Source organism: Alternaria atra (assembly GCF_907166805.1).
Source record: "Alternaria atra isolate CS162 genome assembly, contig: 32, whole genome shotgun sequence".
In the NCBI taxonomy this organism is placed as follows: domain Eukaryota; kingdom Fungi; phylum Ascomycota; class Dothideomycetes; order Pleosporales; family Pleosporaceae; genus Alternaria; species Alternaria atra.
In genome coordinates, this window is record NW_025091331.1 from 1251946 (window position 1) to 1264554 (window position 12609).

General features: G+C 51.0%; 4 protein-coding genes across 4 annotated transcripts; 1 reads left to right on the forward strand and 3 right to left on the reverse strand.

The window, feature by feature from the left end:
- Positions 1-1458: 1458 nt before the first annotated feature.
- Positions 1459-4040, reverse strand: ALTATR162_LOCUS10166 (uncharacterized protein; the record flags this gene model as incomplete). Its single annotated transcript, XM_043317802.1, has 4 exons — positions 1459-1652; positions 1700-3641; positions 3695-3791; positions 3853-4040. 4 exons carry the CDS (start codon positions 4038-4040, stop codon positions 1459-1461), a joined length of 2421 nt encoding a protein of 806 aa, XP_043173737.1.
- Positions 4041-5834: 1794 nt separating this feature from the next.
- Positions 5835-7117, reverse strand: ALTATR162_LOCUS10167 (uncharacterized protein; the record flags this gene model as incomplete). Its single annotated transcript, XM_043317803.1, has 2 exons — positions 5835-6806; positions 6866-7117. The coding sequence occupies 2 exons, from the start codon at positions 7115-7117 to the stop codon at positions 5835-5837; spliced, it is 1224 nt and encodes a 407-aa protein (XP_043173738.1).
- A 384-nt stretch (positions 7118-7501) lies between these two features.
- On the reverse strand, positions 7502-9574 carry ALTATR162_LOCUS10168 (uncharacterized protein; the record flags this gene model as incomplete). Its single annotated transcript, XM_043317804.1, has 1 exon — positions 7502-9574. One exon carries the CDS (start codon positions 9572-9574, stop codon positions 7502-7504), a length of 2073 nt encoding a protein of 690 aa, XP_043173739.1.
- Positions 9575-11946: 2372 nt separating this feature from the next.
- Positions 11947-12587, forward strand: ALTATR162_LOCUS10169 (uncharacterized protein; the record flags this gene model as incomplete). Its single annotated transcript, XM_043317805.1, has 2 exons — positions 11947-12153; positions 12213-12587. 2 exons carry the CDS (start codon positions 11947-11949, stop codon positions 12585-12587), a joined length of 582 nt encoding a protein of 193 aa, XP_043173740.1.
- Positions 12588-12609: the final 22 nt, after the last annotated feature.

Sequence of the window (12609 nt, forward strand, 5' to 3'; positions counted from 1 at the left end):
GGATGAGGTAAGGCTATGAGATAACCTATGATACAGTGAACAGGCTGATGGTTCACCTAGGGATAGTGAAGACTGAATGATTCCATTATTTCTACACTGTCTGAAATCCATTTGCTGTTTGAGCAGCAGATTAGTGCAATTCAATCTGTCAGTAGAGGCTTTTCGGTGGCTTTACACAGTAGCTTCAGGTAGCAAGGCGTGTTCTCCTCAAGTTCGTTGTGGGGGAACGACTCTGTAGTCGCCCGGCACTCGAGATAAGGGCCTTTCGAAGTATGCGCATGCCATCATAGTAAGCTGGCAAAGCTTTGTCGCTCATTCCGATTGTTCCACGCGATCTGGGGTCTGGGGATCAGGAAGGCAGAGCTGACTTGTACCAAGCAGGGGTTTGACACTAAAGTGGAATTTTCTGAACGGCCGAAGCCGCGTTGCTAAGCCACGGGACGTGCAACACCCCACCACGCCTCAGAGCCGCTGCCTCGGTGTGTGCATCTGGGCAGCGGCTACATCCCATGCGCAATAACGTGGGTTGGCTTCCCATATTTGGCCTATTAACCTATTCAAGGATGCCTCTTGTCAAGAGGTCGAATGCCATAGATATGTTTGTGGCGGTTCCTATTTCGTAGCACTTGAGGCTACATCGGCGTGCGGTGGCTGGTATTTCGCAAACTGTTCTTATTATCGGATTTGCTTCTACTACTTCAAGAGTATCGATGTCATCCGAGGCTTGCTTCCGACTAACTGGATTTGAATCCTGTGATCAAGGGTCTGGTCCTAATTCCCTGCTTGCGGTGATCCGAGGTGCGCCCGCTGCAGGGGCGCCCATCATCTATTTACACGGGATCAATACCAGCGTTTTCGGCAATATGCGTGGATATTCTAGCGTCAAACGGAGATGTTGTTCGTTTTTGACCTTAGCAGCCGTCATAACGGTATTTTAAAATCCTCTGGCCTATAACTCATCCCCCACCTGGGCAATCTAGAACTTCTGGGACAGTCGTCGGCGCTCTGGAATCAGACTCACCACGTCCCTGCTCCTCGCATATCGCTCTGAATACCCACGCGTGGCGAAAAGTCACTCTCAATACCCGCCGGCCATGTGGCTGGAGAAAAGCAAAGACTTTGTGGATGTTGGATTACCTAACTTGACCCGAACGAGACCTCCAATGTGTTTTATCGACAGCCTGCCGAACCACCTGTCTTTGAATGCATTCCTTGAAGGTGGCTTAGCCATCTCTGAAAGGGCTACATCTGTATGCCCGAGGTGCTACGCAAGGCTTGCAATCTAGTATATCGTTCGAGACACGTTCATTGTCCTTGTACCCGTCAACGTATCGTATTGTGGTTTAATCTATTCTAGGACTTCTGCTAATCATAGGAGTGATAACGTGAAGCCTTGCGTTAGAGATCTCTATACGATTTCGAATGTCGGCGATGCAAGTTACTACTCGTAATATCCCTTTACAACTTCGTAACAAGATTCAGTTTCTCCTTGAACGCTGCCTCAATCGGGTCGAGTTGAGCCCGTGTCGCAGTCATGCTCGCCATGAGATAGATGACATTACCCAGGATGCGTGAATGAATCTGTACCTGCGATTCAGAGACATCGTGAAGTAAAGCATCGCGAAGGCCAACCGCTGCCGAGGAAGTGTAACCTAGGTAGCGTTAGATAAGAAGCATGAAAGAGATTGGTTTGACATACCAGAGCCGCCTTTGTCAACAAGTGATACGGCCAGAACAGAGCCCAGGGCGTTCACATACTCGACCTTTTCATGATTTGATACGCTTTCCACAAAAGACTCGGACCACATACTCCACACATGGCTGCTACGGCTTCCCATCTTGATAGTCTTCCTGGGTGGACATGGAAGACTGGATCCGCCCGACTCCAAGTTCTGCTCCTCGCCAAAGTTTAGCTTCTTCATGATGTCCAGACTCGTGTTTGCGACATGGCATCCCACCGCATGAGCGGTGTAGCTATGTCCATGGAGGAGAGCTTCCGACTTCTCGTCGCCCCAGAAAGCTTCGAAGATAGATTGGCTCGCGGATGTGATGGAAAGTGGAAGTAGACCTCCTGTGAGCAACTTGGCATTCACACTGATGTCAGGATGGACGTCAAGGAATGAGGCGGCAGAGAAGCGGCCCAAGCGGTATAAACCTGTGAACACCTCGTCAAACATGACGGGAAGACCAGACCAAGCATCCTTATCTTCAGTCTGAGGATCTGTGGTCTTGGAGCCGCCGGCAAAGTCGTAACGACGGACGACGCGCACCAGGCTCTGCTGGAAAAGCGGATCTACGAAGAGCATACCCCCAGCCCCAAGAACGACGGGCTCCAACACCAATGCACCGAATTTCTTGCCCTGCTTTTTCACCAGCTCGTTCAGCGTTTTTTCTATGTAGGCCTCGTATTGTGCCGATCTGCCTCTGGTGGCAAAATCAAATATGTCGTCTTGGTTCTCGAAAGTCTGCGCCGGACCTAGCTCTTCTTGCATACCCTCGGGTGGCTCGACTAGCCATTGGCCATTCTTGAGCTTGAAAGTCGGGTAATCAAACCAAAAGCCGCGACCACGGTACCAATCGACTTTCTCGTTGAAGACGCATGGTTCAGAAGCATCCATCGCACCAATTGTGTCTCCGTGGTAGCTGCCTTTGAGACCGAGAACACCTATGGACTCTTTTGCGCTATCCCAACCATAGCGCTTGCTGGACGCACGAAGCGCCATTTTGATACCAACTTCTGTTGCTGTACTGCCGTTATCCGTGTAAAACACTTTTCTCAGACGGGTCCCTCTTCCTGAACCTGAAAGGATCTTCTCCGCTAGAGTAAGAGCTGGTTCATGTGTGGCGCCGGCGAACATGACATGACCATACCGTCCTGCTGCATATGCTGCTTCTAGCGCCAACCGAGGATTTCCGTGTCCAAGACCTTGCGTCCACCATGACGCGGAGCCGTCAAATGCTGGATACAGGATTTGATTCTCGATGTGTGGCTCCTCTTCATTACCCTTGTGCTTGACCTGGAAATAATCCCCATACGCAGAATCGAATACCAAAACATCTTCCGCACTCTTTAGATGCTTGTGCTGTGTGAAGGGATGCCAAATACTACTCTCTGTTCGGTACGGCATAGTTCCCATAGTGGAGATTCGCGTTCGATGGCGGTCCATTAGCCAGTCAGCAACGTTGCTTATTGTCTTTCCTTCGCTTTGTGACGAGTAGTAATTTTGCATGATTTCCGTCTCTTCCTTTGTTCCTGCTCCAACACCCTGAAGATTTGGAATCCAGGGTAAGGTAAAGGCCGATATTCCCATATCCCTGAAGTGCTTGTTCAAGTACTGTGCGTTCTCGTACCCACTCCGGTCATCAAAACATATGACAGCATCGATATCATATCCTCGTATGATCAAGGATTCTGCGGCTGATATGGTTGAGGAGATACCACCCAATCGATGGTCGCCCACGAGCACCGAGGGAAGCCGTAACGGTCGGAAAATGTCCGCCTGCGGTGTACCCGAAGGTCCTGGACTGAGGACTCCGCCAGCCGTCTCGATGATCGAGAAGCCTCTGAATCCTCGCTCTAATGCATTGGCTTCTCGTTGAACCGTCTTGAAAACGGTTTGGCTGATGAGCTCATCGCTAGGCTTGGGCAGTCAATCACTGATCGTAGAAATACAACTACTGGGGCAAAACTCACAACGAGGTCCGATCCTCTTGCCGCAACATGCGGACTTACAGCTTTATCGAACTTGAAGAGTGTAGAAACACGTTGGCCGCTGTACTTGTGCACATAGCTAGCATGCGGTTAGCCATTATTGTAGGGCGTCTATCGAGATTTTCAACAGATATACTGACCTGTCATCTGCTTCATCAGCTGGACCAGTGGATACGGGCTTTATGTATTGTACTTTTATCCTCCCGCCATATCTGCTTAAGCGGGCACCTAGGAGCGTCGAAAATACTGTCTTACCAACCCCTGTGTTAGCACCGTAAACTTGCACAGCAACAGTGTTCTTCCATAATCCTCCTGGCACCCTCGCCATGTTTTTGTTACGTCCAGTTAATGGTGAGTTGAGGAGTAGGCAATGGTAGATCTGATTACAGTCGGCCAATGTGGGGAAGGCGCTACCTAGCGCGACGCGACTACGCCGAGGCTAAGCATGCAGGTACAAATGTAATGAGTCAATAACCGCATGACCACACGTCCGACGGCGCTGAGGGGTTGGCTTATGCAGTCTTTTAGCTAATGAGTAGGTTTTTACTTTTGCTAGGTCTCAACGACGCGGAAAGCCGCGGCAGACCCCACGCTTCCTTCCCGCTTTCCGGTGATCCTACTACTCCAGCCACCTGGTTAACTCCACGCCATCACGGATAGTCACGTTATCGCTGGACGAACTCACTATCATCACATTATACAGAAAGACATGGGAGACAAGACGAATCAAAACCTGTTGCAAAGCAAGTTACGAGAACTACTCGATCGTCGACGCACAAACTCAACACTTCGTAGCCTGACCTTACCTGTTCTCCATCAGACCGACTTCTCCTCTAACGACTTCCTTTCGCTCTCTACTTCGCCAAAGCTTAAATCGGCATATCTCGAAGAGCTAGAAAGAACTAATCTACCACTAGGTAGCGGCGGGTCAAGACTCCTGGATGGCAACTCGATATATGCTGAACAACTAGAGCAGGAGATTGCATGCTTCCATGGGGCTGAGACAGGACTTCTTTTCAACAGTGGATTCGACGCAAACGCTGGCTTTTTTGCGAGCGTGCCGCAGCCGGGAGATGTGGTAGTTTATGATGAGCTTGTGCATGCAAGTGTGCATGACGGCATGAGGTTATCACGGGCAGACAAGACAATTGCCTTCGAACATAACTCTGTATCTGCCTTGAAGCAGACTCTGTTACAACTTCTGGATGATGAAGATGGTGGACGTGAGGGGAAATGCAATGTTTTCGTGGCATTGGAGTCCATCTACAGCATGGACGGAGACGTGTGTCCTTTGGAGGAGATGGTCAAGGTGGTCGAAGAAGTCTTAGGCCACGAAAGAGGGTACATCATTATGGATGAGGCGCATTCTACAGGTGTACTGGGACCAGAAGGTAGAGGGTTGGTATGCGAGCTAGGACTTGAAAAACGCGTATTTGCACGACTACACACCTTTGGAAAAGCCTTGGCGGCCAATGGAGGTAAGCGTCTCTTGCTATTTCCAAGTATAGCACTGATACTGAGCTCTCATATAGCGATCATTCTAGGCTCGGATACCTTGCGTCATTACCTTATCAACTACGCACGCCCACTCATCTATACAACGTTCCTATCTTACCCCTCATTGGCCCTTATCCGCTCCTCTTACCGGCTACTTCAATCCGGGCAGAGTGTGCAGCTACAAGCTCATCTACAACACCTTACGCAACATCTCTACAACTGTCTCGGCCGTCTTCAAAAACACTCGGACATGGCTCATCGAGTCCTAACGAGTCCAAGTGCATGCCCGAGATCGCCCATATTCGCAGTCCAGCTAGCAAAACCAAAGGTATTGGCGAGCTTTTTGCAAAGCCACGGTATGATGGTTAGAGCTGTCGTACCACCGACAGTGCCAGTGGGTACTGCTAGGGTCAGAATCTGCTTACATGCCGGTAATACATCTGCGGATGTTGAAAGGCTTGTTGGATTGCTTGGAACATGGTGCGAGAGCCAAACAACTGAGATGCTACAAGGCGATATACAGGAACCAGTTGCGAGAGCCAAACTTTAGCTCTAGGTGGATGCATGAACGGTTTTACTTCGTTATCATTTTGTAGTGGCTATGCCATATAGACTATCATAGTTCTCAAGCAAGCGCCTGAGCTGTTGCCTCAGCTTCGGCGGCGGCAACGACTGCCTCAGCTTCATCCTGTCCAGGAAGCTTGCGCCTCTCCCCGATCGTCTCATCCATCTTCATAGGCCTCAATCCCCATCTACCAAACATGGCCTTGTCTTCTTCCCAACCATTGCAAGCAGTAGTCAGCATCTTCTCGCCTGTGAAGACAGCGTTGGCACCCGCTTGGAAACACATGATCTGCTTCTCCTCGCGCATCGTGTGGCGGCCAGCTGCCAGTCTGATGATGGTGGTCGGCATGACTAGTCGCGCAGTAGCAATTGTTCGCAGGATAGCGTCGAAGGAGATGGCTTGTGTCTCCCCAAGTGGAGTACCTTTGATTGGAACTAGAGCATTGACTGGGAAGGATTCCGGGTGAGCCGGGAGTGTCGCAACGGTGTGAATGAGACCGACGTGGTCACGAGCCTTCTCTCCTAAACCAAGGATGCCACCTGTGCACACATGGATGCCAGCTTCCTGAACGTTCTTGATGGTGTTGAGTCGCTCATCGTACGTGCGAGTCGTGATTACACTGGGGTAGTGCTCTCGACTAGTGTCAAGATTATGGTTGTATGCGGTCAGCCCAGCGTCTTTGAGTTCCTTTGCTTGCGCAGCATCGACCATGCCCAAGGTAACACATGCCTCCATACCCATGCCACGCACACCCTTGATCATTTCCTTGATGTTCTTGAGATTGGTCTTGCGGCCTCGCATGTCTCTCCAGGCAGCTCCCATGCAGAACCTTGAGCTTCCATTCTCTTTGGCGATTCGTGCAGCTTCCAGAACTGAGTCTACAGAGGAGAGTTTTGTGGCTTTCAGACCGGTGTCGTAACGCGATGACTGCGCACAATAGGAGCAATCCTCACTGCAACCTCCTGTTTTGATGTTGAATAGTGTGCACATCTGAATGGCTGCGGGGTCATGGAAGCGCCGGTGCACCGAAGCCTATAGCAAGATTGATAAGACATTGACCCTCCGGATTATGATAGAGTTACTTGACATACCGATGCATGTGTAAGGTCTATCAACGAAGTATTGTAAACTTCTGAAATCTCCTCCTTTGTCCAGTTGGTCCTGGGAGCACTTGCATTGAGTGCACTCTCGAAGACGGAGCCTGCCCGTGTCGGCGAGCGTAATTGTTGAGTTCCTGGGTCGACAGGGGCATCGAGAACAGTACTGAAGGAGCGGGTGATCTGCAGGGAGCGAGGTGTGAGCGTCAGGCCCCGGCCTGTACGAAGGAGCACTCTTTGAGCCATTGTGTAGGTCTGCTGAAGCTCGACACGAGTTGTTGGAATCACGTACAGTCAACAGGTGCCTCAAACTAGCTGGCCACGGTCTACGGGAAACGGCTTTAGGGCCCCAGGAACGCGTCGGCGTGCGTTGGTAGATCAGCGTGGGACTTCCGCCAATCAGAATCTAGATAATCAAGCGCGGGGTTCCGTGGCGTCCTTACATTATATAACCTCTCTAGACCGAGCGGTCCAGCCAAAACCACCGAGGTAATGATATACAACACTGGCTAGTATCGCTTATGTCGCCATTGCAGTGGATACTTTTAGGTTTGTCGCTATTCCAAGGCGGTCTGTGACTCGTCGAATTCTACCTCACCAAAACACTCCTGCAGAATCTAAATTGAGTAATCACCCCTCCAACACCGCCTGCTTGATGTGATTCAGCGCACTCCCCGCTCTCAACCACCTCAATTGCCCGTGGCTATAACTATGGTTGAGCGGCGCGACCCACTCTCCTGCATGCGCGCATTCTACGCGCATGCTAGCCTGCCTTCCCGGCCGTAGCTCGCCGTCTTCAACACCCTGTAGCGTAATGCGATCGCCCAACTGAATACGGTCGTAATCTTGAGGATTCGCAAATGTCAAAGGAAGCATGCCTTGCTTCTTGAGGTTCGTCTCGTGTATCCTTGCAAAAGAGCGTGCTATTACTGCGACACCGCCGAGGAAACGTGGCTCTAGGGCTGCGTGTTCGCGCGATGATCCTTCTCCGTAGTTCCAATCGGCAACAATACACCATCTCACTTCTTGATCACGTAGGTCTCGGGCGACCTCATGAATAAGACCGGTCTTGTTGGTCAGTGGGTGGATGGTGTGGCCGAGCAACCGAGAGTCGGACGAGAGAAAGGCGTTCGAAGCTGCAAGAAGCATGTTGTGGCTGATGTTCTCAAGATGGCCACGGTACTTGTACCAGGGTCCTGCAGGAGATATATGATCGGTCGTGCACTTTCCCTTGACTTTGACGAGAACTGGCATGTCTTTCGTAGAGCCTGGAGACCAGGGTCTGAACGGTTCGAGCAATTGCAGGCGCTCGGATTGTGGGTCAATGTCGACGACGACATCATCGGCGTTATGGATTGGAGCCTGGTAAAAGTCCTCGCCGACGGCAAACTGCACAGGTAGTTCGACATCTGTTGGCGCCGTAAACTGGAACCTTTCTGCGGACCCTGCGATTGGAAGAGAATCGATAATAGGGTTGAAGTCTAATCTTCCAGAGTAGGCAAAGGCGGTCACCATTTCTGGAGACGTCACGAATGAACAAGTCTCTGGGTTCCCGTCGTGTCGACCGACAAAATTGCGATTGAAACTGGACACTACTGTGTTCCGCTCGCGACCCTTGACATCGACATCGGTACGCTGCCATTGACCCACGCACGGGCCACAGGTACTGCTCAGCACAACAGCACCGGCATCGCGTAATTTCTGTAGGATGCCCTCCGACTCTGCAGTTGCACGTATATCTTCGCTACCCGGTGAGACCAGGAATGGCGTTTTCACATGCGGCAAACCAGCAGCCTTGGCTTGATCGACAAGCTGTGATGTCTTGTAGAGATCTTCGTATGAGCTGTTAGTACAGCTGCCTACCATAGCGTGACTAACTTCGACGGGCCAGTCATTTTCTGCTACAGTGTCCTTCAGATGTGAAAGAGGATGCGAAAGATCCGGCGTGAAGGGGCCATTGACATGTGGCTCCAAGGAGTCTAGGTCAATCTCGATGACGGTGTCGTAATGCTTCTCTGCCCCCTCATCTGCTGTCAGCAGAACATCTTTGTAGCCGTTTGCGAGATGCGCAATATCCGCACGCTTTGTTGCCGAAAGATATCGGTGCATAGCCTCGGAGTAGGGGAAGATGCAGGAAGTTGATCCGATCTCGGCTGACATATTGCAGACTGTCGCCATAGCTGTTGCGCCTAATGTCTCAGTACCTGGGCCGAGGAACTCGAGAACTTTGCCTTTCCCGCCAGAGACTGAGAGTATCCCAGCGAGTTTGCAGATGATGTCCTTAGTTGAGGCCCATCCATGTAGACGGCCTGTAAGTCGCACGCCTACGACCTGTGGGCACATGAGCTCCCAAGGCATACCAGCCATCGCATCAACTGCATCAGAGCCTCCAACTCCGATACCCAGCATACCCATGCCGCCGGCATTAGGCGTGTGCGAGTCTGTTCCGATGATCAACCCACCTGGAAACGCATAGTTCTCAAAGATGGTTGTGTGGATGATGCCTGCCCCCGGTTTCCACCAGCCGATACCGTATTTCTTTGATGCACTACTCAAGAAAGAGTAGACCTCGTGATGTTCTTTTCTTCCACGGATTAGGTCGTCTATGGCACCGTCGCGCGATACGATGAGGTGGTCGCTGTGTACCGTGGTGGGGATTTGTACTTTCGGAAGGCCTGCGCTGATGAACTGCAGCAATGCCATCGTCGCCGTCGCATCATGACATGCGACTCTATCAGGTCGGAGATGCAAGAGCGTCTCTCCACGCCGGATATTGTCTAAAGACCAGTGGTGCTCAGTTGAAGTATATAAGTGGCTGTAAAGCACCTTCTCCGTCAAGGTTAATGGGCGCCGCGAGCCATGCCTGATAGATTTGAGCTGCAAAACCTGCCGGTCGTAGTCGAGTGTTGTGTCTACATCCAGAAGACTGATTGGTACCCGCGGTATGTGTGTAGCCAGACTCCTAACATGGCGATTGGGTTGTCGATGTAGGAGATATCTCCGCGCTGCAATGTTAGTAGCAAACATGAATTGGCGATAGCTTGGAAACCGCATAAGAGATGATGAATGTGTAATCCATGTTTGCAACAGAGTGTAGCAGCACTGGTCGGGAAGATGCTCTTTATCACCGTGGTCCGGTCGGCCTTTGATACTAGCGCTAGGATGCCGGGACATTCGCAGCCGAACGGTGCCGCCGGGGCTACAAATGACTCCAGCCCTAACATATCGTAACTCTCAACACCAAACTTTACCAATCCTTGCCAGTTGCTCCTTTACACCGCTAACATGCCACACTCCGCCCTTTCCAACAACCCACATCTCATGCTTTCCAAGGCTCAGGCTGACCGCAACGCCACCACCAACACGAATGGTACCCAATGTGAGCCCGTCTTCGGGATCAACAACGTCAACTCCGTCGCTTGCACCTGCGAATATATAGCCATTCTTGCTTGCCCTTATACTGTCGTAAAAATGTGAGATTGTGTTGTTCAGTAGCCTGGGATTGGTGAGGACGCTGCCTCCGACGGCATCGTAGGCAAATAGCGCGCGATCGCCGAGGTTTTTATCCGCCTTCTCAGAGACGCCAGTGTCGGGAAGATACACTGTGTGGGTGGAATGCTTGATGTTTGAACGCGATACAGCGATTCTGTTAGCGTTGTCGGTGGTTACATGTACTACCTCTAGACGCATCGTAGTTCCATTGACGAAGTGTACGGTCGGATTTCTAGGACAACCGAATGTGACTAGTCTGCGATTCTTCCAGAGTCAGTAAATACGCTCAGCAGCACCACTAGAAGGAAAACTCCAAAGTGATCGCCAAGCGGTTCAAGTGTGCGTGAGCAAACAAACTCACACAAGCAGATTTCGAGTCGGTGAGCCAAAAGTTGCCTTCAGTGCCGATATTGAGGTCGTTCAGACCCAGGAACGGTTGACCATAGTGGACGTTGAGGATGGCCTCACGCTTCTATGTGTCAGGGTTGATCCGGATCAACTGCCCTGTCTCGACCTTTTCATACCCATCTATGACCACAAACAGCTGCCCCTTCCAGATGACACATCCATGAACGTTGTGTATAGGCGGATCGGTCTGAATCTTGTGCAGCGTGTTCCTACGCGTATTCAGGAGGTACTGCCAGTCGCGGCCTAGTAGACCCCATCCTGTAAAGAACAGATCGCCTGTAGCAGGGTTGTAACAGAGCGCCTCGTGAATTTCATTCGCGAGATGTTGTACATGCTCAATAGTAGCATCGGATCCAATAATATGGAGGAATCGCGTATCGTATGCTATGAAGCCTGTGTCCTCCGATACTGTGTAACTGAGATCTGATTAACGACGAAAACTGCTGAGCGAGATACGGTGTCTATGCTTGATGTACGCTTGAATTGGAAACTTCGCCTTCGTAGGGCGCATCAAAGATTGACCTGTTGGAACTACATGGTATAACCGTGACGATAGGCGATTCATAAGATACCCATGCCCATTTCGAAGTACCGGCTCGGAACTCAGAAGACAAGCCCTTCAAGAGAAACTAGAAAAAAAAACTATCTACGTAGGTGGTGCTACCGAACAATGAGGCAAGTGATAGAAGGTTTGGGCAAGTAGCGTGCAGATTCACAAAAAGAACTCGATGTAATCATTTAGCATGCAGATCATATGTTGAAGGAGGCTGATGGCTCTGGATCTCGTATTGCACCCCTACTTTGAAGGCTCTAATAAGTGTAGATGTTCTGTACGCATCGCAATCGTACTTTCTCGATGTTTGTCGTGCAAGACGAAAACGCGTACAAGGTGTGTGCATGCTCTGACATTGGCACCTTTGACCGAACAAGAAAGGAAGTAAGCACGGTGTGACTCTTCCATACATAACACGAGCAGCTCGCAAAAGCACTCACGTCGTCGTGTTGGTGTCACGTCCGAATGTAGGAGCTAGCGACCCAGATGTGCCAGTTCTAGAACGTGGAACACGACCGATGACGTAGTGTCCCTCATCCAAACTTCCACCAACAAATCCATCTACAACAACCCACATCCGACGTCTCAGGCTGCGATACGCGCGCTCTCTCCTTAGACCACCATGTTTTCGCCCTCAATATACACCGTCAGCATATTCCAGCTTGGACTCACCTCAGCCCTCAGCGCCTACGGCCTCTACCTCTCGTACCAAAACATAACCCGCCTACAGCAATACGAAGAGAAGAGCGAAAAGGCGGCAGAATGGTCGAACACGGCAGCGCAAAGACTGCACAAGACAAGGTCAACGCAGACCAGCGGTACTGTAACAGTATGTCATTCCAACTTGAGCCAACACCAAAGCCATGTGTACTAACGGTACAACTCTAGCTACTAGTTAGTTTCCTCACATCCACCGCCCTCCTCATCGTTCCCAGTCTCGCAACCACAAAGATACTCATCGGCGCCGGTGCTGCGAATGCCGCAGCTACATACCTCTCCCGTGTACACATGGCGAATTTCTGGAACGAGAAGAATCAAACCAAGATCCCGTTTGTCGACAAGTTCAACGAAGCGATACGGGGCAGCGAGCTCGTGGTATCGCTACTCGGTACATTGAGTCTGGGCTGGGCAGCAGCAGGAGGAGTGTGGGCGGGTATGGCGAATGGCGGATCGGGCATACTGGGCTTGGGCGTTTGGGGGCTCGTGGTGGGTGGGAGGGTCATGTCTATTGCGCCGCAGATGGGATGGACCAGTAGTACATAATATTGGGAATCGAGATGGAGCA